The sequence below is a fragment of the Argentina silus genome (genome assembly GCF_951799395.1).
Source record: "Argentina silus genome assembly, chromosome: X".
In the NCBI taxonomy this organism is placed as follows: Eukaryota; Metazoa; Chordata; class Actinopteri; order Argentiniformes; family Argentinidae; genus Argentina; species Argentina silus.
The window spans coordinates 38,999,893-39,026,680 of NC_139653.1; the positions used below are offsets into that span (position 1 = coordinate 38,999,893).

Genomic DNA, 26,788 nt, shown 5'->3' on the forward strand with positions numbered 1-26,788 from the left:
TAGTGAATAGTTGAGGTCACATAACGCTAGAATGGCCCCTATCCAATCCAGGATGCAAAAGACATTTCGTCCCTGCACTGAAGAAGGTGCAGGGGGACACAGGGAAGGTGAACTGACATTAAACAGTTTTGTCAAATTCTGTATGACAACATTATGACGCTGTTCTAGAGTACAATACAACATTATTCATTTTCACCCGACAAGACAAAAATTGTTTACAGTAGTTATTAAAATGATCCAGACTGCAAATAAATGTTTAATTGATTTGCCTTTAAATAAACCATGAATCACACTGAATTGAATCAAATTGTTCCAAATGATAACTTCATTCCCAATATCATTCTTGTATTGAATTGCTGCCAGTGTTTCAAGGTGAATATTGAATTGGCTTAAGAGCGAGATACACACCCCTATGGATGGGGCCTGTGAGTGGTCGGGCCTATATACTTCACATCTAAATCCTTGTTTGGAATAATCACTGTGATGCCTATGCTTCTGAGGCTTGGGTGGTGATACAGGACCAATACCTTAATGAGAACTTGATTTACAGGGTAAGCGAGTTCACCACCTAGGGGAACATTAACCATTAACCATTTGAAGAAGTACCAATAGCAGGTCAGAGACGCAAGAGAAAACAACCCCAATAATGTTGCCATGTCGACCAGACAATCCATAAATCTCTGAATTGATTATGTTCAGGTAATGTGTACAGGGCTGGAAACATACACTGCAACAGTCGATTCAGTATGTTTATGCTGTTGAGACCCCACTAAGCCAAGGGAGAGAGGGTCCATAAGTAAGAGCAACCATCTTTCCTCAACATGAATATTATCATTCCTTTGCCCACAGATAGCATTTGGAGATATTGTCACACAGATTTGTTTTCAGAAGTTATAACTTGCCACTGGTTTTGATTGTGATTAAGCAGCCTCATCTCACAGGGTGAGTTCCTAACGCGACAGCCATGCACGTCGAATCATGGCACAAATGTCCATTGACATCAATGCAAGATTTACGCTAATGTCAAGTTCCGCGCATGGATCTCGAGTCAGGATTCCACCCACACTGATCTAGTCAGAGGAACCAAATGATTCTGTAACCCCTCTGACCATTTGTTTATAACCTATCTACCATGAGATCTTTGCATACAAAATACAAGTCTGATATGTTTTATCTAAATTATTAAATTATCTGATTTTTTTTATAAAAAATCACACACACACATGTTTTCCTATAAATTGATTAATCTACCGATTAGGGTTAGAGTTAGGTTTAGGTTTAGGGTTAGAAATTAGAAAATATTTCGCCCTATTTTTTACCTTGCAGTTTAGGTGGTAAAAGATTTTCTAAACATTTCTAGACAAGAAACACACAGTGGTACCTAAAAAATGAGTGGGGGAGTAAACTTGGTGCATACTTGGTGTACATAATTGCAAACAAAACTTAAAACATAACATCAAGGTGATTCCATTCTGATTCTCTTGTTCTCTTTTCTTCTCCTGTGATCACGTCTGAGGCAAATTGGCTGCACATTATATTCTGGATGCCTTTTCCTGTGATGTCTGGCTGTGATGTCTTTTAATGTAAGACAGTGCTGCAACAACATCTTATCTGTTGATTTGGTATGAGTTTCTTTACATCAAAGAGAATACATTGCCGTTTGATGTATTGTTGTGGTATAGATACAAACTCAAAACAGAAGCTCTACGTTCGTGGTGAACATATAGGAACTTTGTATGAACTGAGTTCAATAGAACCATGGCTTAATAGGGCACTTTACAAGTTAACTATGAGGTGGTGGCTACCATATCAAAAGTGTGAATTGCCTATTCCCATTCCCCATAAATTAAGACAAATGGGTGGTCATTGCTTGAACTTAGACTCCTTGGTATAACACTCTGGTTTACTTGGCTACATGTCACACACTCTAGATTAAACTTATTTTCCTTGGTCTGATTTTTTTTAATCAGAAATGTGTTGTTTGTTTTGTTAAAGGTGCAATCCTTGCATTGTTTTTCAGCCACATGGCTTGCCCACCACTTGTTTTGGTAAAAGTTGAGAGATTGGGCTGGACAAATGTGACATGAGAAATGTCTCAAATTGGTCCACGAGCCACCAAACATGTTATAGACAGCAACTCACCTAAAATGGCCACCACCTCCTCGTCTTGGATGACCTCCAAGGATCCTGACACTACAAAACAGAGGCTGTCCACACTTTCACCCGCATGGTAGATAAGGTCACCAGGGGCACAGTGGATAGTCTGGAACTCCATAGCGAGGGCACGGAGGCATCCGTCGCTGGCCAAACGGAAAGCTGGGTGCTCTTTAAAAACCTTCCTGTTCAGATGGACGCAGATATCTGCCCTCATGTCCTTAGGACATATCTGTAAAACCTGAAGAGAGAGAGAGAGAGAGAGAGAGAGAGAGAGAGAGAGAGAGAGAGAGAGAGAGAGAGAGAGAGAGAGAGAGAGAGAGAGAGAGAGAGAGAGAGAGAGAGAGATTTATTTTTTAAAAGAAAGTCAGATAGAGGAGAAGTATTGACAATATTGAATTTAAAGAGTCTTAATTTCAAATCTAACAATGTGTAACTGTAAAAAACTTTCCAGTACAGTGCCTTCACAGATGAAAGTCACAGACTGAGAACCACATAGTTCTCTTTCAGTTGACTTGATTTGGCCCCTCACTATGGGTTATGCACTCTGTGTACCTACTCATTGAAAACCCTATTTAATTACACCTGTACAGGTTGAGGACGCTTGCAGGCACGTAGCCCCGGCTAGTGCCCTGTCTATAAAGGATCATGCATAACACGCTCATTTATTCTTTCCACTCTTCACTCGTTGACTGTAGCTTAGTTTAACTGTTCCAATGAGAATCCTACGATTTTCCCGGGGTGTAAGGTTGTCTCTACTTGAACCCTGCGATTTCAGCTCGACAATCCAAAACCTGATACTCTCAGAGTTAGCAAGCTAACACAGGAAGGTCGTTAGATAGCTTGGTACTTGAACTCTTTGTTAGCTTGACGTTAATTCCTTAAGTTATCTTAGAACTTACTAGGAAGGAAGGTTGGCTAGTGTGGTGTTCGTAGTTCTAGGACTACTTGAGCCCTTACTAGTTCAACATTCCTATCTAGTTACCATGTGTAGCGTTCTCTAGGTCCCTCACGTGAGCTTCGGCTAACCACTTGGAAGGTTGGCTAGCTCGCGAGCTCATTGTCTTTGAACGACAGTTGCTAACTCCTTCGCTTCGTGCAAACAGATCTAGCGCCCTCCCTTTGAGCTAGCACCAAACTTTGTATGAACTGAGTTTGATAGAACCATGACAGGCTTAATAGCGTACTTTACATTTATGTTTAAGTTAAAAATGAGATGATGGCCTCCATATCAAAGGTGCAAATTGCCATTCATATTCCCCATAAATTAAGACAAAAGGATGCTCATTGTTTTAACTTCAGGGCTAGATAGCAATGCTACTTATTGCACCCAAGCAGTTAGCATGCTAGCTATCTTCTATCTTAATTAAGCTTAACTGCTGCACTATTTTGGTGTGTGGGCGAGTGCCATCTCTCACGGGAGATTTTATTAATTTCGGTTGCCTCTTCTGGTATGGCAGTGTGTGTCAACATGGCTCCGGTTTCTCCCACATCAGGGAGATGGCGTCCTAAGAAGGCAGCTCCCCAGGGAGCCTGCCAGAATTAATGTGGTCTTGCCTATTAGATGCTATTAGACCAAACAATTGGTACAGAACGGTCAACCTCAAAAATGCATATTTCCACATTGAGGTTTGTCAAACACACAGCAGGTTTCTGAAATTCATGAAGTGTGTTGAAGCTGACATTCCCCCCCCCCCCCCCTATTGGGGAGAGGCAATCAATCTAGGCTTCCAGATGAATCGTGTCAAAAGCTTGCTCATTCCCAGCCAAACGGTGGCCTTTTTAGGTCTGACCATGGACTTGGTCTTGTTCAGAGCTTCCTGCACCCCATGGCTTCCTGACACAATGGCCTTGTTTGTCCTGACAGTTGTTTGCAGGTGTTTCGCCCAGACTCATGGGTTTCAAACGTGTCTGCCGCTGGGATTCAAGATGGATTCATCAACTGTGGTAGTCCAGCTTGGCCTCTTCCACATGCAAGTCTTCCAGCTCTGGGTGTCATCACTACATCTGGATCTGTCTCACCAGAGGCAACGTGCTCCTGTCCACACAGTGTATAGTGTTGGCAACACTGGAGTACAGTTGGCAACACTGGAGTAGTGGAGAGACACATGCCCCTGGTTCTGGGGCTCCCCCATGAGAGAGTCCTCAAGTGAAGGGGTGTGATGATAGATGTGTCACTTCAGGGATGGGGGCGTTACACAACGGGCTCTCAGTAAGCCGTGTGTGGTCGGATCCATTTCTCACGGCCCACATAAACGTCCTTGAGTTCTACACAGTGTTTTTAGCCCTTAAGCACTTTGTCCTGTTCCTACATACATCATGTCCTGGGCAGAATGGACAATATGTCCACAGAGGGAGACCCTTCACTTCGTTTCCCATCTTGCGCTGAGCTTGTGAAGAGTGGTTTGCAGAATAAATAAGCAAGCTATGCTCGGCGGGCACTAGGCGGGGCTACGTTCCTGCAATCGTCCTCAGCCTGTACGGCTGTGACTGAATAGGATTTTCAGCTAATAGGTATAGAGTGTGTGTCCCTCATCTCCTTCAGAGAACTTGGGTTACATTCTAAGAGTAGTAGTTATACTGTATGTCAGCAGATTAATCAGTCATCTTAAAATGACTGGTAAATTTGACTGTCATGGCACTTCTAGTGTTAAATGTATGTTTTTAACCTTATCCACAGTTTACCTGTGGATCTCCCATCAGATCATCTAGCAGTTAAAGTTAGTATATACAGTAGTTCATCTGATGAAATCTGATGAAAACCCAATCTCTGCCAGTCAAACTAGCTGCATCTCTACAGGTCCGAGCTGGAGAGTTGTCACAGTAACACAGCCAGAAAAACTACTTGGAGGCAGTGGTGACTCAGAGTGTGAGAGCAGAGAATCCATAAAGGATTTCACTCTCCTTCCTTCATCAATTATCTCTGCTCAAAGGAGCGGGAGAGCAATGTGCTGGGATTATCCCATAGTGTTACTCAGCATTCAAATGTACCAAAAATGGGAACATGTTGATGATAAATAAGAAATATGACGCAGTTTGCCTAAGTAGAGCTGATGTCCCATTGCAAATTATAGTTGTGTTTGTCAAAAAAATGTGAGTTACTCAACAGGTAACTTCATTTACAATACAAGGACCGGGACAATCTGCCGGTCGCATAGCCATTGTCTTAATCGACTTAATCTTCCAACAAATCATCTCATAACCCACAACACCAAGGCACCGTCCTCAGTCTTGGGGTAATTTTGGGGTAAACAATTTGGAAAACCAAGGCATTCACAAAGCTTCACCTTTAAGGACAGTCGCTTAAAAAACTGTCCCAGTGACTTTAACAAGCCGCAACACCACGCTTTTGCATTGTCAACAGTGGTGGACCAGTCAATTCCCGAACTGAGGACAATGTATGTGTTGGTACTTATTGCAATGAATTCAACTACCAGGTACTAAATGGTACATAGTGGTGCTTGTGTCAAGGATTATCAAACAAAGATATACTTTCAAGGTAAATACCTGCTTGATTCTCGATTGTAAAATAAAGCATTACCATTGTTTGAGAATAACAGTGAGAGAATATCATGATGATGTTATGATGAAGTTTCAATCCAGGCTTTAGACAATGTCACATCCAGTCATGTTTCATCATATCAATAAGAATACCATTGAGATACACCCCAAAAGACAATGGCCCTGATTTATCAAACACTTGTGGAAATTTGCATGGATTGAGCGGGAAAATTGATATACGCAAAATTGTTTTCCGCATGCACCATAAACAACCAGAAATGTCTATAGATACACACCCACTTGTCACCTCTTTTGTTTACATTTGTTTGTAACACATGTATAACATGAAGCAAACAATGCAGTGGGATTGAGCGGGATGGCATTTGTAGAGTTACAATATATTACAGTGCTTTTTTGTATGTGCTGCTTCTGCTGTATCGCAGATTTGTGTGTACATTCGTTTGACAAATTAGGGCCAATGTTACTGTAAATCATACTAAAATGGACCCTCACTCTGTTGGTATTTTCCATAACCACCCCCCCCCCAGCACCACACATTGGACCGCACAGAAAAATACAGGCTAAGAACCATAGAGAACCACTGCCAATACGCAACCACATAGGACCAGCTAACTGAGGGAGCTACCATGCAGGACAGCCAACACAGAGGGTACAGCATGCAAGGTAATGAATGTCTGGCTTACAGTTTGAGATACCTTTTCAGTATCTATACCCCGTGACATGGACCAGGTGGATGCAATGTAGTCCATCACTCTTTCGCTCAGCCCCTTGGGCACCTGATAGAGTTTGAGGAAGTCACGGACGCTGTTCAGCATCTCGTGGTAGCGGTTTGTGTTGGCATACATTTGCTGGAAAATGGTTGTCACGTTACCGAAGATGGTGGCATAAAGCAGGGCTGGAAAAGACAAGGAAGATGCAAGTGTAAGTGAAGAAAAGTAGTCAAAGAAAAAGTGTGTCACAGTAAATAATATGACCCATTTTAAATAAACTGGCAACATGCTTCAGAGAATAATCTGGAAAAGTGGCCAAATATGGTAACATCAATAATAATAATACGTCTTTGGCACTCATAGAGTCAGTAATAAATAAAATGTTGGAGCTGAATGGAGCCAATGTAATTAAAGCTACCCCAATGCCACTCTGATGTTGCCTCCAGAAACAATTGTTTACCATAATAGCAGACAATAGACATGCACAAAGATGAGGCGCCTACAGTTTGACGTAATTTAGCGCAACTTTACCCACCACTGCCATCGTGGTCCACTGCAACCCCGTCAGCTCAGTTGAATATGTGTGGAATATGTTGTTCTCCATTGCTATGTTTTCGTCTGTATTAGTATAGTCATGTGGTCCCAATTCTCACTCCCAGAAGCCACAATTATTTTTCAAAACGTTATTATGTATGAGGAAATATGGAGGCAATCGTTGCACGAATGACAAAACAGATCTTAGGCTCAATACATTTGAGCACGTCCACTATTACAGTAAGTAACAGTGGGCCGTATTTTCCAGGTAGAGGTACAGTAGCTCTCCATGAGTGAAAAGGCAAAGTAATAAACAAGCAGTTTGTCTGGTTGTGGGCAAGTGTATGGCTGAAAGAGTGGCAGGCTTTGGGATGGAATCCCCAGTGAGGTGACAGACTGCATCTCCACTTTTAGAGGAAAGGGGCTGAGAGGAGACAGAAACAAATAACACTTCTGACAGCAGCTGTCCATCAACATCACATGCTTTGCCAATGCGTGTGACAAGCCGTTGGATTACTACGTAGATATCCCTTGATGTTTCAACCTTGGGGAGTTCAGCCTTTCCTTGCACTTGCCATCCTTCAAAGGTTCTGTATATTACTGTAGAAATTCCCACACTGGATTTGGTAACTGGGATTACATATAAATCACCCAAAAATTTCAGATGGCCAAATACTAGGAATAATTCCTGATTATCTGTATGTAATAAGTTTCAGATTTGGGAATTTTGTCATTCCTGGTGATATATATATATTTTTACATCAACAATATCCCTGCCACTTTAATGTGTTGACATTTAAGAACTCAATCAAGTATTTCCACAGGGTCTAGAAGAACTACCATACATATTCTTGTCTTCTAGGCACACCTCTGTTGCATTTCAACTGGCCTGACTCTTTCTTTAAATAAACAAATTGGCATTTATTTATTAAGCACTTGATTTAACACACCAGCTGCCCAATACAGCCTAATAGGAGCTCAGCACCTTAAAAGGGCCTCACTCATCTTTCCATAAGTAAGCTTTTTCTCAGTGACCTTTCACCTGAAACTCCAAGAAGTCTGGACCTAGTCCAGAATGTGGTGATAGACCAAAGAATACGGGCCAAGAGATTATACTGAGCCAGTAATACTGTAGATAGACTGGTCTGCTGAGGTTCATTAAGAAAATGCTGATACATAACTTCACACTCAGGTTCAAAATACTTGAGCTTACTTTTTGACAGGATGTTATGTAAGCTTCAAAAGGTTAAAAGATAAGCTGTTGTGCAGGCTGTCAGTAGCCCTCTATATACAGTTTAACATCAGAGAAATGGAAAATCTTGTGAGATTGCAAAATGTCAGACCTGGGTCAAATACATACATTATGTCAAATGCTTTCTGATACTTGAGCTGCTCTTTATTTTGTTTGCCTGGTACAATGGAACCATTGCAAGTTCCAAATAGTCCCAAAAGTACAAACTCCAAGCAAAATCAAGCATACCTCAAGTACTTTCTAGTGTTTGACATATGCCCAGGTCAGCAGAGTACTATTTTTCACTTGGAATACAAATAATGTTCTCACAGACACTATATTTTCCAAATTCTGAAATCATGGGGAAACTATTTACTGTAAATGTGAAATGCATAGACATATTGTTCGGTATGGACACTAGCTTGGTGAAACACAAATGGAACAAACTAGACATACCTGTCATTATTCAAACCGTATGTCTTCATTACCCTCCCTGACAAGGCAGTAGACTGACTCCTGACCTCTAATCCTATGTGAACAAACATGAGGTTCTAAAATACCACTTACTCAGGTGAAAGCGTCTCTAATTACTCTCCCACTAGTGGCTTTGAAGCGCCTAAGTGCTTTCTATACTGTTGGAAATTATTGTCTCAATGGACAGAATGCTGAAATGGAAACTCCTTTGATCGCTGCAGGAGATAGAACTTAACGAAGTTTACAGTTAATTTCCCTTTCCCTTCAGAGTGCAGCATGCAGGCATGTATTGATTTCTCCTTTCTGCCAACTGTGTATTTGTGTTATACCATCTGTTTTATCACAGGGCTTAATGATAAAGTGCTCTCACTATGATCCATGACAGCACACAGCACTCACTCCTGAATATGTATCAAATCAAAGCAAAGCAAAGGAAACTTTATATAGCACTTTTCGTACAAACAGGAAATGCAATGTGCTTTACAATTAAAACAAAGAGAATAAAACAGGAATTGAGAATATAATATAGATAACTAAATGACTGCTGCAAAGGCTATCTATATGAATCACACAGCAGACTGCAGTATAATTATTGCATTAGATACAAAATACAACACGTACTACATCATTGTATCATCTTGAACCTTAGCTTGAGAATGTACAGGAACTGTTATTCTAGTCAATGCCTATTTCAGTGGGGAGGACAATGAAGGCATGGTGTTAAAATGGACATTGAATTGTATTCAGGCACGCTGGTGCACATGTGCACATAAACACTCTCTCTCTCTCTCTCACACACACACACACACACACACACACACACACACACACACACATACACACACACACACACACACACACATTAATCTATTTACAGAATCATTGTATAATTGATACTAATTGATCATATTGAAAGATGAGAAGAACCACCATACTTAAATGGGGATTTCTCCATGTACACCCCTTCACTGGAATGGTTGCAGTGCCATGAGTAAGAACATGTCAAATCTCTAGTGTGAGCCATTTCTCAAAGTAGCGCAACCATTATAAACTATACAATTTTTTCCCAAGCACCTCAGCTAAGAAGAGATTTATGACTCAAGCAGCATCCTCCCAAAAAAGAGACTAGAAGCATCCATATTGTATGTAACATGACAACATGATTGGTTACAGAGAAAGATACTCACTCATGAAAAGCCATTGAGAGTAGCAACATAATTTCTGATAAATGGTACATGGTCTTGGAATCCCAAAGAAACAAAGCTGTAACTATGAGGTCATCTATTTGCAATCATTTATAGTAAATGATACACAAACAGGTAGTGGGGACTCTCACCATCAAGTGTTACCAAATATTGTTTTAAACTTTATCTCAAGAGTTTTGCTACGGTTTTCTCATTCCACCCATTGGTGCATCACCCTTGCTACTGACTTTTCATGACACCCTTTTCTTTAGCTTAAGTAAAGAGGCTATCATGTTCTACGTTATATTGTTGTTATACTAACAATGGAATGATGATCACTTTACTTACATTAATGATGATCACTTTACTCTATGGAAAAAGGACATAAGAGGTCTGAGGTCATAAAGTGTCATGTCAACATATATATAATGTTGTTAAGAATACTGGCATGCACCTGATATAGTTATAACAGATTAGTTATAGCTTTATGATTAGTCATAACGCTTTAGCTACAGCTAGAAATGTTTTCCTTAGTGGACAACTAACACAACTGTCCCAATGCAAGCGGAATGACTCTGTCTTGACATTCAGTGACTAAAGATGCCATGCTGAAGACTTGGACAGGATAGGGATAAAGAACTGTACATTTATTCCCTAATAAACTTCAGACAGTTATGGACATGTAGACTCTACATAATAGTGGTCACGTTACTTACTAACACAAGTTAACATTACGTTATATCTGATTCGCTCACGCCTGCGTGACAGACATTCACCCCTGATCCTAGGTTCCAAAGGTATGGAATCTGATGTCGATGACTCGAGTCTATGTGTTGTCAACTATGCACATTAACATTAAAGTTAACTCTATGTGAAAACCTGGTCATCAGTATGTCGTGCTGTTTTAACAGAAACATTAACACACAAAATTACATTGAGGAAAATAGGAAGAATTTGAATAGTGTATCAATACAAAATAATCAATGTAATAGTTCAAAGAAACGTCCAAGTTTCACCATAAGTTCCCACAGGCCTAAACCAAAACTCAAAGAATGTATTTCTGTTTTCTCCCTAAATAACCTTTCTCCCTAACCTTTCCAACAGAAAGACCAGCATTAAAATAATAGACAAAAACAAAGTGTTATCAACAAGGTGTGATATCCTCAGAACGTCCACCAGGCATGCCCATTTAACTGTAGATAAGTGCTCGGGCTGAAAGAGGGGTGCATTGATCATCATTCACAATAGTACAAGCACATCATGTCTCCTGTCTCCAAAATACCCCACAATGCCATCTTAAGTAATGTTATGTTATGTTTATGACAGCAGTATGGCGTTGTTATGACTTACAGTTCAAATAAAGTACTACCCTATGTATGGCTCATATTTTTTATTTATTATCATACACAATAAGGTAATATTTTTTTAGCAATTATTGTAAAAGAAAGCTTACAGCAACATGAAAATGCTTTCTGTCTATTTGCTGGTCCCAATAAATAAGATACTGCCAGAGTATGCATGCTGTGTGCTATTTGAAGAATATGTGACAGAATACTAAATCATCACGTTGTCACTGGCTCCGTTTGAAGATGAAGATCAGATACTGTAAAGGTCCATGTGACTGCTGTAATGCGCCTACGTCCTCTCTGGCATTGAGCTCTCTCACACAAACTTTTCAGAGCACACTGTCTCTTTCTCTCGCCTCTTGATATGATGACAATAGATGTGTCACAGCTGGAGATGCAAACTGCCTGGTAAACACATGTTTTTGTGACTACGTTTAGGGTCCTTGTTTGGGAGAATCCTCCTGAGAATATTACCACCCTTTGCAACCCTATTACACATTCTCAAGTGGTGTGACAGTGATCACAAACCAATAACCACATAAAATGCACTATCCTCAGATTTTCTTTTCTTTTTCTGAACATTGCTTCTAATGATTTCTCTTTATCAACCCCCTTCCTCATTTTGCTCTTCATGTCAAGCATTTAAGGCAGCCCCAGAATAAAAAGAGGGTTAGAGTTTTGTACCAGGCAGTTTCCCTCATATTCCATGTATGAAAATATTCCCTATTTCATAAGTCACCTGCACTGCATCAACGTTGCCCACTTTTACATTTAACTCTGATCACCTAGAGTAAGTAGGTACTGTATATTTCATTGAAGTGGTAAAAAAAAATGACAGCAAGTAGGAACCCTTCAATAATCTTTTATGCTGACACATCAGAGCACTTTGGCAAGATTATCTTTCAATTTTAGAGTAGTGATGTTTTTTGGGAAACAGCTTGGATGCTCAATGCAACCTCAACAGAGAAGTAATTTCTGAGCTAACTGACAACATTCATGATATACTGTATACCATGGCCTTAAGTGCATTTTAATTTCAGCTTTCATCAAATCTTGGATCTGACTTTCTGACTTGCTTAGACTTCCTGTTATCAGACCTCTGTTTGATCATTCTGAAGTCCCCCTTGTATGGAAGTTTGCAGGAGATAAGCCATAGCAGTGCTTGGATAGGAAGGTAACACCTGGAGTGTGTGTGGATCAAAGGCGTTGGAGGCTTACTCTGTGTAGTGTTCAGTCTCTTGGCGATGCGGTCCTAATTAGCCCTGCTGGACTGGATGAAGAGGAAACAAGCCACTCTCATCTTTTAATCATTATGAGAAGAAGATACTGTATCGCAGTAATCTGTGTGTGTGTGTGTGTGTGTGTGTGTGTGTGTGTGTGTGTGTGTGTGTGTGTGTGTGTGTATGTGTGTGTATGTGTGTGTGTGCGTGCATGCATCCATGTGTGCTTGTTTTGACATTTTGCATTTGCTTGAGGGTGTCTATGCAATACCTTCAGGTTGTTAACGACCACTCCATTCTCCAAACTGAGATTGAGATATGTGCATGAACTATGATTAAAGCTGCATTTCCACTTTAGAATTCTTTAGACATCTTTAGAATTCTACAGTATAATTTGTAATAATTGCATGTATGAAATCTAATGAGTGCTTGATATGCTCTTAGTGTGTGTGCCTGTGTGTGTGTGTGTGTGTGTGTGTGTATGTGTGTGTGTGTGTGTGTGTGTGTGTGTGTGTGTGTGTGTGTGTGTGTGTGTGTGTGTGTGTGTGTGTGTGTGTGTGTGTGTATGTGCAGATCTCACCTTTTTTCAAATAATCTAATCACTCCATCAATACTTTCATCTTTTAAATCAGGTCTTCCTCATTGTAGCTTTGTCAGTATGATGCTGTCTTAGCTTGTACCCACAAACAGCTGGCTTCTTAGAAGATAGTTTTTACAGTTGTCAGAAACCGAATGCCCCAGGCCAGTAGTTGCCATAGCAACAGGACAGCTGTATAGTCCCCTATCAATGATGTGATATTGTGCTGCCAAAACATTCAGTGTACAGTAAAAATAGAACAGTGACAGGGCATCCTTATAAAGAATAGTCAAGGATTCAACTGGATAAAACCAGAGTAATTCCGCTTGCATTACAGTGCAATTCCAATATCTTTTGATTCAATAGAATTTAGAATGACTTCCAACTCCATAGAGAGCTCAGAGAGGTACACGAACCAATTTAATTTATAAAATAAACGTCTGATTCAAATGTTCTGTGTGAAATGGTACTTAACCTGTTTTGAGAACAGTTAAGTGTGTTTGCAGTGAAATTCTTTGCGTACTGACGGGATATAGTGCAATTCCATCGATGCAGACAGTGAAAGCGGATATAAGCTAATCAATTCTTACCATGGCTCTTCAGGTTCAATGGAGCCCAATGGGGCCCAATGGAGCAATATTGTGTCTTGTAGAATGTTTTTTAAGACTTAAAGGGTCAGTTTAGGATTTCGGATATTATACCTCATTTTCCACTTACTTGGAGTGTTGTAGGCTCACTCAGACGCAATTTCTGGTCAAAGCCGCATTCTTGAGCAACTATTATAAGCCATATAGTGTAAGTGGACAGGGCTCAAAACACTGCTATCAGTTGAACTACTTAAAAACATCTCCACAAGAAATTCTACAGCCATAGCATGTACTGTGGCCTATACATGCATGTCGACCTGAAAACACTTAGTTATTTCCACTATTACAAGCATAAAGGTATATTATTCAAACTGAGAAGACTTCCTGATTTGTAAACCAAAATCCTGAACTGACCCTTTAAACAACAAGTCATGAGAGCCATGGGAGGGGATTGATTGAGGAACATTTGAAGAGCATAGGGCGAAACGGCTATACGTCACAAAATGGAATCCACGCCCCCTGTTTTGGGGAAAGCTGCAGGGTCCTGCGATTGACACTGTGCACAAATAAATAAAATATAAATATTTATATAAATAAAGTATTTATATTTATAAAAGTAAATATATCAAGCATGACATTCATATGGGAATTAAACCCCTGTTACAATACAAAAAGTGTTTTATAAACATATGTCGCTAATGTGTGACTTTTAACAAGTTGCTTTGGAAGTATGGTACTATTATCATTATCAATGAGAAAGATAGACACCATATAATAAGGTAATATAATAAGACCGCCAATAAATACCATTTATTTGGCACTGAGGCTCATGCAGTAGCTATCGTGGTTTCAAATAATTATCAAAAAGTAGATTTTCAAAAATGCACAAGATCACTTTAAGAAAGAAACAGGGTGTCTCACTCACATCCAATCATCATCATGGCCACGGCGAAGATCTTCTCTCCGTCAGTGGTGGGGGCGATGTTGCCAAAGCCGATACTGGTCAGGCTGGTCATGGTGAAGTAGAGGGAAGTGATGTAAACTGAGTCCTTGTTAGGCCCGCCCTCCCACTTCCCAGAGCCACTGGCGTTGAAGCGGTACGGCGTCCCAACGGTCTCACCCAGCATGTAGAGCCAGCTGTCGGTCCGCACCACATTGGTGTCCTCGTCTATGACCTCATAGTCTCCGATGCTGTACCTGTTATGTTTGGACAAGAACCACTTCATGTCAAATTTGCTTGTTGCTTGGTAGGATTAAAAAATATAAAAACTAAAAAAATTCAGTGCAATCTTTGAGTGAGCAAAGTGAGAGTTTATGGACGAATCCTGACATTCACGTGCGATTCACGTGCGTAGCTTGGACTTAAATGACGCATTGATGTCAATTTGGGTGAAACTTGGATGAAAATCAGATATAATAGTACCAGATGCAGGCCAGCCAGTGGGCAGCCAGGCCAAAGACACACACCAACAGGACCAGGACGGCTGCCCCATACTCAATGTAATGGTCCAGCTTACGGGCCACCCGGCCCAACCGGAGCAGCCGGACCACTTTAAGAGAGCTGAACAGACTGCTGATCCCCTGGGAGAGAGAAAGAGAGAGAGAGACAGACAGAAAGATGGGGGGTAAGGGGCGAGACAAAAAAGAGGAGAGAAAGTGGAAGATGCAAAGAGACAGAGAGAGAGGGAGATTGGGTGTTGGTTCTCTGAAAACACTGGGCCTGGTTTATTAAGAGCCTGGTTCACTGAGGGCCTGGTTCACTGAGGGCCTGGTTCACTAAGAGCCTGGTTCACTGAGGGCCTGGTTCACTGAGGGCCTGGTTCACTAAGGGCCTGGTTGACTGAGGGCCTGGTTCACTAAGGGTTTTGCAACAGGTGCATTTATTTAAATATGAGATACAACACCAAAAACAGAACTGAACATGAAATTTAATTTGAATTTCTCCTTCCCTCTCTTAACCTTTATGTTTACCTTTTTACTCTGATTTCTATGTTTAATTTCCTTTGGAAAAAACAGGTGCAATTTGCACCCTGGTGCAAACGCTTCATGAATCAGGCCCTGAGTTGGAAAATACAGCCTGAAATTGTTTTTGTGACATAACAGATGCAATTAACATTTACTTGCAACTGAATCCAGATTGTCATAACTAATTTAACTACAGTTATAAACATGCTAATCTAAATGCATTTACACAGTCCTTTTCCATCTTCATGTAGGTACATTATGTGTGTTTAGCTGATTCATTGCATGCAGAAGGAGAATGAAGACATTTTCCCTGTCTGAACAGTTTAAGAGAATCAGAATCAGAATCAGAATTCTTTTATTTGGCCAAGTATATTTGCACATACAGGAAATTGACTTGGTGAGCTGGTAAACATTAGGATTAATATAGCTTCAGTCTTTTCAGATCCTACAGTGAACCTTGGAATATTTCCAACATGTGTGTGCATGTTAGTGTGTGTATACTGTGTGGGCACATACAGAATGTCTGTGTTGGCAGACTGTGTATTCTTTAGACATGTGTTGTTACATCTGCATATGGTAATGTCTAGTTGAGCATGATTGGCAAAGGCCTCATTAATCCTGGCCTTGGTCCCAGTTGAAACCCCTCTCTGAATTTGTAACACAACAAGGGTCCCCAGTTAATTAAATTGATTGACAGGTTTCTGGGGTAAGTCGAAAGTAACAGTATTTTCGTATGCAAGAATGTCCATTTTGAATACATGTAAAGGGATGGTTCAATATTTTGCCACTTACATTTTTTTTATGAACTGCAGGAAAGGCCGTTTGTATTTATTTACCCAACACAACAATATGTTCAATGTAAAAAGAAAAGAAAGTTGATTGCATTCTAATTTCAACAAACTTTCTCACAGTTGTCTCACTGTTGTACTTTTCCTGCCACACCCACTCCCCGACTGTGATGTTCCATTGGTGCCAGAACACACCACCATTTGGCCTTGTCTGCCAACTAATATGATTTGTACTTTGTCTAAATACATTCTGGTAACACTCCCAGGTAATTCAATAATCTTAGCAAACTATCAGTTCATTATCCTACTCTGTGCAGGAATAATTATATTTTGAAATTAATAGTTTGGTTTGTTTTATTATCTATATATTCTTACTGAATTGGGTCTAAAAGTGAAAAACACAATAATGGACATTCGCCAGCATTCAGGATGGATTGAATATTTTTATGTATTTACTTAGTGAAATGACTTATCATCACATCTATGATATTACTTATCATAAGTCGATAAGTGGCCATTGCAAATGTACCTGAAAAACATTTATAAGCTGTTAAACATCCTGTGACTGATAATGCAGTAGTTCTATAAAAATAATATTATTGTTATTGACAATGGGTGTCAAGAAGACATATCAATTTAATTTAACACTAATTTAATCATCTGATTCAATACACAAAATGTGTACAATTGCTAAAACAGGACAACATCACACACAGACACACATGACAGACCATACATTTATACAGATATATCGATAGAAATGAATATGAATGAATAGTGTATGTTTGGTGTGAGTTCCCAATTCAGGTATTTACCCTCAATTACAGGTATTTCCCCCCCAGTATGAATTCAGTATGTGTCTGTTTATCTAATACAAAATGTGAAATTCAATGTTTATCATTATTATCATATTTGGACCCAAACCAACTGAATAAAACTGAGTTCTAGGATGAAAGGCCTACTTGAGTGACAGCTCGGTGGTTCCAGTTCTTCAGGTCCCATATATAAACACAGGCAGAGGAGGGGCCATGCAAACAGAACAGGGGATGAGGAAGAAAAGAAAGAAGTGAAGTGAGCATGGTCAAACGGAAGAGAAGAGACATACACTCAATCAAATAAAAAAACATGATGAATTCAGACATGTGCCACTAGAAGAGATAATAGAAATCATAATTATGTTAAAGAAAAAAACAGCATGTGACAAAAAATGTGATGAGATAAAGAGTCAAAGCCATACTGTAAGATGTGCATATTGCCAAAGAGTGGGACACCCGGACATCCAAACACAATGGAACAAATGCATTTCAAGAAATGTTAACATGCAAATAGCACTTTATGTGCTACAATAGCCATTTGAAGCTTTGATTATATTTGAATATGTTTACAACTACTACTATTACTACAATTACTACTACTACTACTACAATTCTACAACAAAAACACAAACAATGGAGAATGTAATGTTTTGGTCATGATAAGGTAAAGCAGTTGTACTAATCTTATTAAGGTATCAATAAGTCATATTCACCAAAATCAAGGGATAGTTTTCATTATTTGAAATCATTGTAAATTGTACAGATTGTGGCTTTAGCAGACACCAAAATCAGTCTGTTAGTCTTTTTCAGTGATGTAGGATGTTTAGCAAATTGCAGATGCATGTTATTACCACAGAATGTATGTAATCATTGTGTAATGACCTAGTATACACATTTATATTGTGCTTTGCAATTGATTTATATTATATTATATTTACTCTTTGAATGGGCTCTATTGGTCAGGCTTGTACAGACATCATGTACCATGTAGAATAGAAAATATGCAGCCACTCTACCAAATTTTACCAGCAACATAACATTCTTCCCTACTAAATAAGCTAAAGACTGAAATGTAGAACGTGAGACCACGGTGATTCTAAATGACATAAAAACAAACGTGTTATTTTCCCTTTTCACTGGTCAGACAGAGCCCTGACTGTGAATGTCCTGGTGTCTGTGAGCTGTCAGCAGTCACTGTGCTGAGACACTGAAAGACTAGAATGGAGCAAATTGCTGGACCTGCAAATACAACAGACTTGGCGCCACTCATGGCAAACAGTGCTTTTAGCATGGCTACAGCTTTTTACACCACCCTGTGTCCAAATGGCCTTCATGAACGAATGACTCACTAAGTGATGCTCCTGAGCGATGTGTCAGGCTACAAAATGCTTCCACAGCACTTTACATACATGCATGCATGCGGGTGTGCGTGTAGAGGGTGCAGTGCATGCTAATAGGAAGGTGACCGGAGTAATCAATCGACTTGATAATTAATCTATGTCAGAATCTGTTTAATGAACTATGACCCGCTCCATGGTACAGTGGCCCAGGGAAGCACTGTTTTGTGTGAGTGTGTTTATGAGGGTGTGTTTATGTGTGTGTGTGTGTGTGTGTGTGTGTGTGTGTGTGTGTGTGTGTGTGTGTGTGTGTGTGTGTGTGTGTGTGCATGTGTGTGTAAGGGGGAGAGGGTGATAGAATGAGATGAGAGTATATTTGAAGCAAAGGTTTTGGATGGTTCTGTGAATAGAACCTCAAAGGTTAGGGGCTATGAGAAGTGTGATCTTTACTCTCTGTACATGTGGTGCCTTATCTTTCCACTTAAGTGAAAGAGTAATTAGGCAAGCTTACACACACACACACACACACACACACACACACACACACACACACACACACTGACCAAATAATGACTGAAAGCTAATTTAATTCAGTCCTGTACTGCCTGGCTAGCTGTGCTAATACTAATACACTGAGAACTAATTTACATAATGCTGTCCTGTCCCTGCATGCTTGGCTAGCTGTGCTAAAGCTAACTGCAAAACAGGGAGCTCATTTGATCCGCTTCTGTTGCCACCTGCATGTCAGACTAGCCATGATAACGCTGCAGCTAACCTCTCCGCAGAGAGCTCATTAAGATGACAGGTATCATGGTTCCCCCAACAAATAATTACTGCAGACGTCAAACCGCACAGACTAAACGATATTTTCTAAAGCCATAAAAGAAGAGTAGAAAGGGGGAAAGGGAAAATGAAGAAACTAGCAATGCATTTCACTGCACCAGTGAGAATTCAGTCTCTCACCAACAAATGTTGTAAACACTACCCCAAAGCAAAGAAAGTGGTGGATGGATGAAACCACTCTCTCCCAGCCACCCTCTATTTCCAGAGATATTCATATGATCCTCGAGGGGGAAAGGGGAGCAATTGCCCACACAACAATCCATATACTTCTCTCTTACATGTTGGAGAGAGAAATGAAAGTCATAACTTCAAAGACAAGATGTAGAGAGGAGAGTGAGTGACACAGCTCTCGAGGTTGTTATGCACATCTGAGCTGTGCATAACAGCTCAGATGTTTTTTAACTAAAAGCACTTGATTCTGAATCAAACGTTTGGCTATCTGCCACATCCTCACGCATTCACCTGTGCCTCTAACAAATATTTATTTGACACATCTAATTCAGTATGTGACTGATTCAAACAGAAAAAACAGTCAGTCCTACTCTAAATACTTTGAATGTAGATCTGTGACATTCTATAACGTAGAATGCAACATTGCAGCTGCAGTCAAGTTAATATACTATAATATGCATCTGAGCCACAATTCGAATGGATTCATGCTGTGGCGTCATGCCCATCGGGGGCACAAATGATTTGTTTTCACAGATTTGTCCTGTTGTATAATTTTTCTGATGTTAAATTAATTACTCAACTTTATTTTTAAGCCCACATTTTCTCATAATTATTTATAAAAAAGATCCATCAGCGGCATTTTGTAGAGAGAGTACACTGATAGGACCAGTTTAGTAAGTGGCTGGTTCCAAGTTGCACAGGGATGTCGAGAACAAGACACTACATTGATCCCCTCTTGATGATGAATAAATAACCATCTTCTCTGTAATACTAGCCACCTTTCAATTTTATGAAACTGGCTCTAGCCAGCTAGCTATTTTGACATAGAATTAGGCATAATGTTAATTGCTCTAGATTGCAGAAAATCTCAAATGTTGGCTCAAATGTAGGCTCACCTACTTCGTGCCCCCTCAAAAAATATTGGGTGCATGATGCCCCTGGATACATGGGTTTTATTCCATGGTTTAGTGAATGAGTATTGAAGGAAGGAGCGACAGAGCAAATGGTCTTGCTGTAGAAGATTTTTTTCCAAGGAGAATCCTTTTTCTCTCTTATCTTCTGGTGAGCAGCTTTTGGTGGTAAACATGGAGAGGCACTCAGAGAGCCGTAAATCCTCAGAGAGGACAGTTACATATCAACACAACCAGTCCCTGTACGTAGCTCAATATGGAGGCAAAAGACAATTAGATGACGGCAGGTTTATGGGCCTTCAAAGGAGGCTTAAAGTCCAGCAATATAATATGGTTAACAAGCTGAGCTCATGGTGTTCTCAAGATGTGAGAAATTACTGACATGTTTTTATTTTTCCGTAGGGCAGGTAAGGACATGGCCATCATTAGCTACACATCCATCATGTTAACACTTCACTATCTAGGCATTCACAACTCTTCACAACTACTATAACACATTTAATCATATCTGACATTACACTTGGAGAGATGATGTCAAAATAAAGACCCATTTTATCAAAGTCAGGTTTAGATGTCATTCAATTTTTTATTCACCCAGTGCAAGTGAAATTAAATGTATGTCAAGTGGCCAATTGATTTTCCATTAATTGAATTTAGTGAATAATTCCTTCTTGAATTAAGTGAATATAAATTTGAATTGACACCAACCCTGACCAAGGTACTTTGAATACTGTAGAAGTTACTTTGACAGCTCATCTCTAGAGATGTTATGTCAGAGATGAAGAAGGTTGTCATGAAGGATAAAACAACACTCAAAGATGTTATGAAATGTCCATACCAAATGTTATAAAGTAAACCCCCTTCAAGTAACGTGTTACCAAAATATGTTGACTGAACCGTAATGGAGAAACAACGGACATAACAATGGTGGTGCAAGCTGTAAAAAGGACTGACCTCGTCCACGTTCTCAAAGGCATTGATGACGTCGTAGGGCAGGCAGGACAGCAGGTCAATGACAAACCAGGTCTTCAGGTAGTTCATACGAATCAGTTTCGGGTCGGAAATGACTTCGCCTGCCGGCCCCACAAACGTGGTGTGGAAATTTAACACTATGTCGACCAGGAAGATTACGTCAACGATGCTGTCGACCACCAGCCAGGTGACATTGTTCTGCTTGGTCTTGAAGGAGACGTTGTAGGGCACCATGATGGCTGTGTAGAAGGTGAGGATGAGGATCACCCAGTCCCAGGTGGTCTTGAATAGGCAGTAATGGAGGATGATGTGGGGAGGGGTCTTGGGCGTCTCCTGTTTGTACTGGGGGAGGATGTCCGAGCCCAGCTGCAGTACCTGCCAAGGGTTATCTCAGTGAGAACTGAATATATTTGATGACATTAATGATGACGTATATGTGTTTGAAAAGATGAGACTGAAATGTTAACATATATCACATACACATACATACACACAAACAGACACACACACACACACACACACACACACACACACACACTGTAGCCACATGGGATGACAACAACATTCATACATAAACTTAAGCGTACCTCAGCTAAACGGGAGTGTTTGTGGACATTCTCTCCCTTGTGAACTGTGGGCTGGAGCTGCTGTAGTACCCCTCTACTGCTGGTTAGAGCACGGGTCAAACGGGCAAACTTTCCCCAGCCTTTACACAAGACAAAAAAGCCATTACACACATACACACACACACACACACACACACACACACACACACACACACACACACACACACACACACAGTGTATATTGTTCCACAGTGTGTCAACATCTGTTCCTTTTAGCTGAGAAGGGGAAACTTCTCCTTTGAGCACATACAGTATATTTGGAGACCAATGTTATAGAAGATATTTTGAACTTTAGCAGCCCATCCAGTATGGGCTGTCCTAATAGACATTTAAAGCACAATTATCACTAGATCTGGTCTGACTTGAGAGGCTACTATATAGCAGCCACTAGCCAGCAGCACCATCATTTTGAAGTAATAGTTTGTAGTGTCTAAGTATTTAAAGAGTAATACATTTAAGGACATCAAATTAAAATATACTTTCAGTAAGTACAAAGTCAGTACAACTTTATTTATATTTGAATACACTTAAGTATACTTTGTTTCCATTTGGGTTGTTAACAAATATGCAGCTGGAATTGAATTAATCAGATGAGTTTGGTAGTAATCTGACTGAGTGTATACAAGACATCTGTCGTGGACTATCCAATTAAGGTGAGATTTTGCAATGCCTTATGACAAATGGCATCATCCTACGCAACACTAGTGTTCCATCTGAACACTAGGGGACGGCAGAGTCCGCCCCAAGAACTTATTAGCACTCAAAGTGAATCTTATTTCTAATTAGGACCTCTTCAGCCTACGCCAGGGGTCCAGGTCAGTGACTGACTTCACCATCGACCCTTGTCGACCCTTAATGGTTGTTAATCTCTGCATTTCACCATGGGTTGTCCGCGGCTATCAAGGACGAACTAGCTATTCGGGATCTAGGAGGGAACCTTGAGTCTCTAATTACTATGGCTATCAGGATTGACAACCGCATCCATGAGCAAGTGAGACAATGTCACCTCGACACCACCCCAGTCTTCCGTTTTCTCGATCATCCCAAGCCCCTGAATCCTCGAGAATGAGACAGGCACAGGCGCAAAGGTTGCTGGCACTACTTTGGAGACCTAGGCTATTTCCGCTCTACATTCCCGGAGCTGACGGGAAATGTCGAAGCTAGCCTGGACAAGGGGAGACCCTGACAAGCTGTGCTCTGCTACCTGTGACTCTGCCTTGGAACAACCGCCAGGACCAACTTCGAGCTTCCGTGGACTCTGGGGCCGCTGACAACCGCTCGACCAGGACCGTGTTAATGAACTACAGATCCCCTGCATGGACTGCCCCATCTCTGCAGATACTAGCCCTCAACGGACGTCCCATCAGTTCCGGCCAGATAGACTCCCGGACCAGACCCATCCACTAACAGGTCAGGGAGAACCACTCAGAGACTACTAATTTCCTGCTGATCACTTCCCCCGAGAATCCCCTTATCCTAGGGTACCCTGGGTTAGCACAGCATAACCCGCCATTCTCCTGGGCCACGGGCAGCTTACTTGACTGGAGAGAAGCCTGCCGGAATGACTGCCTAAGACCCCTGCCAAGATCCTCTCCATATCCTCCTGTTTCCAGGGAGGCTCAAGGCCTATCCACACTCCCTCCTGAATACCTTGACCTCCGCGAAGTCTTTAGTAAGAGACAAGCCACCACCCTTCCTCCTAATCGGCCATACGACTGCGCCATAGACCTCCTGCCTGGTTCCACACCTCCGCAAGACCCCCAGTGGTGAGGGTTGGGTGCACCTCCTCCTCCACTCTGACTCTCAATACAGGGACCCCCCGCAGGGCTGGGTGCTCAGTCCCCCATTCTGGCAGACTGGTGCCGGGATAATAGTCTCTCTCTTAATGTCAGCAAAACCAAGGAGCTGAAGTGGAGAGAGTTAACATCTTTTAAGTTAACAAGTTTTTTGGTGTCCACATCACTAAGGATCTAACATGGTCACACCACACCCACACAGTGATCAAGTCGGCATGCCAGTATCTGTTTTACCTCAGTCACCTGAGGTAATTCATCTTGTCCCCCCAGATCCTCACAAACCTCTACAGGTGCATTGAAAGCATCCTGTCTGGCTGCATCGCCGCCTGGTATGGCAGCTACACTGCACATGACCCTAAAGCAAATGGAAACGGCCCAGTCCATCACAGGCTGAGAGCTCCCAGTCGTCCATGCCTTCTACTCCAAGAGATGTAAGAGGAAGGCCAGGAAGATCGTGAAGGACAACAGCCACCACAGTCACACCCTGTTCTCTCTGCTTCCATCTGGCAGATGGTACTGAAGCATCCAGCCCCAGACCAACAGGTTTCGGAATAGCTTCTACCCTCAGGCCATTAGACTGTTAGTTATTTTATTGAAAGTCCTTGCCTGTTCGATCCTGTGGATTATCAAGTAAAGTGGCCTGTTTGCCTTTCAACTTCATTCTTTCGTCTGGTCCCCTCTCTGCTCCTGGATCCTACCTTACACAATCTTCAGATGTTCAAATTAGAAAGAGTCCGCATTAAAATAGATCCTAATTTTTGACAATCTTGCTATCCGTGAGACAATACATCTTTTGTGGAGACTCACCTTTGGTGGAGTCGTCCTCGATGGGCTGTTTAAAGGCTGTGATGTCACTAAATGTGCATAGAAACAGCACCACTTTCTCCTGTTCATTGCGTATGGGAGCAATTTTCACAAAGAACCACACAGGCGTCCCTGGGACCAGAGAAACCGTATGTTAAACACCCCTAAAATGATATTGAAAAGTTAGATTTAAATAAAAACACATCACTGCTTGATATCATGGTTCTGACAGGCCAAGAAAAAAGTGAACCACTGAAACACACTTGGTACTATTTGGTTCCAAGTAGTTATCACTGATGTTTAATTATTTGAAGTAAGTATCAGAAAGTACCCTTGTTATGAAATATTAATAAATAATAAGTAAGTAGTAAGCCATCACTCAAATAAGTTATATTTTGAATTAAATTATACAGTATATATCAGCAGCCCACATGATGGATGTATTTCTGTCATGACTTTATCAACTAGGTCAATACCAGTGGAACCAGTACAGTAAAGTGCTACCACAAAGACTAATTTAACGGGAAACCAAGATTACCAAGATTTTCTAATTGTTAGCACAGTAGCTCTACCGTGGCAGAAACGTTCCAAACAGCTCATACATATTCATTCGAGACATTTGCATGATTTGAGGCCTCACTGTTAGGTACTTACTGTTCTTCTTGTACATGAGTATTTCAAACGAATTCATCTCATAGTTCTCGAATGTTAGCCGTACTTTCTCACTTGTCTCCTTGTCTGTAAGCTCCCCGTACATGAAGCTGGAAAACACAAAGCAAATAACATACTTCCTTTTTTATGTCCCTGTTAGCATAAAAGGACAAGCACTTTAGTAGATAAGTTAGCAGATAGAGCAGATATAGTTAGAGTGCATGTTTAAATCCATTTAAGTGTTCTCAGGAACTGTGATTTTAACACTAGTCGTCCCAAACGGAGGTCCATGGGCACGTGTGACATTTTATAATAAAATAACTCTTCTGTTGTGAAACAGATGTCCCCCTCCTTCTCTGACTTTTCCTAAATGTCTGTTTTTTTGTTTGTTTTTTACATAATAGTGTTGTTACAATTACAAAATCACACATAGAAATTTTCATGACAACCACATCTTATTTTGATAAAGAAAGACTCTGCGATATGACATAGCCACCAAATAGTAGGGCGACTACTGGAAGAAATTGCTAGCGTGAAGCAAAACAATTCACTGGTTATCACTGAACTGCCGTGCTTGTGCACCTGTGGATTAAATCGCTAGCATCTTGCTTGGGTAAATCCTAAACATATCTGAAGTCACTCACTCCCTCCCTAAGGTATCTCTCTCTCCTCTAGACTCTACCAACACTTCCATTGCTAACACATTCTCACCACGTTAGAGGTTTGCCCCTGTGGGCCACATTGGCTGTCAGGCAGTGAGATTGTTGATGGAGACAGAGATGACACCTTGTCAGGGGACTCTTCCATCCCTCGGTCTCATGTTGATTTAATATCAGATTGTCAAATCCCTAATCCACCATGATTACACAAGCATGAGTGGACGTGGAGACAGATGCGAGGTTCAATCTTAGCAGATTTGCACTTTTTTGCACTGCACTGTCAGATATGCATTTGATTTGCACCACAACATACCCTGATTGACACTTTTGAAAAACAGCAGTCTGGAATTATATGCTGATACTCATGCTGTTGTAGATATAATTTGAACATCTGTGGATGCAGAAAAGCCACTATTTCAAATTATCCACAACTCATCTAATGACCATTTAGCATATAAAGTCTGATGGGATTTTATTGTTTGATGCACACTTAATATGTCTTAGTTGTAGAAACATAATGAGGGGGGGTTCCAAAGCTTGTGTAATGGCGGTAGCCTGCCAATTATCAGCACCAATATCACTGCTGGTTACACCATCCCAAGGAACAGTCTGACCTGGCATGTCTAAAAATAACACTAGAGTGTTTTTAATGCTGTGAATATACAGAGTTGTTCTAATGAGACTGTATTTTGGTGCTGAGAGGATGCAACAACTCTCTTTTGACAGGAACATGTCTCAGCACACAAAGCACTGGCAGGGAAGCTCTCTCCTTGCAGGTGCTGTAGCTTGCCAGACTGATGATTACCCAGCTACCAAAATGTGATTACCTGAAGGTTATCATAATGCCGTACATGTATTCCAGTAGTAAGTTTAGTAGATGCTTTTTATCCAATGAGACTTACCACACAAGG

At 40.8% G+C, this 26,788-nt stretch overlaps 1 protein-coding gene across 2 annotated transcripts in view; it reads right to left on the bottom strand.

The window, feature by feature from the left end:
* kcnh1a (potassium voltage-gated channel, subfamily H (eag-related), member 1a) overlaps positions 1-26,788 on the bottom strand; it is a gene marked incomplete at both ends in the record, with an annotated part of 65,873 nt that overhangs the window by 29,927 nt on the left and 9,158 nt on the right. Inside the window, 9 exons of one of the 2 annotated variants that reach the window (XM_083696223.1) lie at positions 2,143-2,395; positions 6,372-6,571; positions 14,465-14,736; positions 14,963-15,120; positions 17,255-17,281; positions 21,324-21,716; positions 21,929-22,047; positions 24,571-24,699; positions 25,222-25,328. In XM_083696223.1, the coding sequence (XP_083552349.1) occupies positions 2,143-2,395; positions 6,372-6,571; positions 14,465-14,736; positions 14,963-15,120; positions 17,255-17,281; positions 21,324-21,716; positions 21,929-22,047; positions 24,571-24,699; positions 25,222-25,328 (1,658 nt within the window). The remainder of the gene's footprint in view (positions 1-2,142; positions 2,396-6,371; positions 6,572-14,464; positions 14,737-14,962; positions 15,121-17,254; positions 17,282-21,323; positions 21,717-21,928; positions 22,048-24,570; positions 24,700-25,221; positions 25,329-26,788) is intronic. The other variant, XM_083696224.1, reaches the window with a different exon arrangement.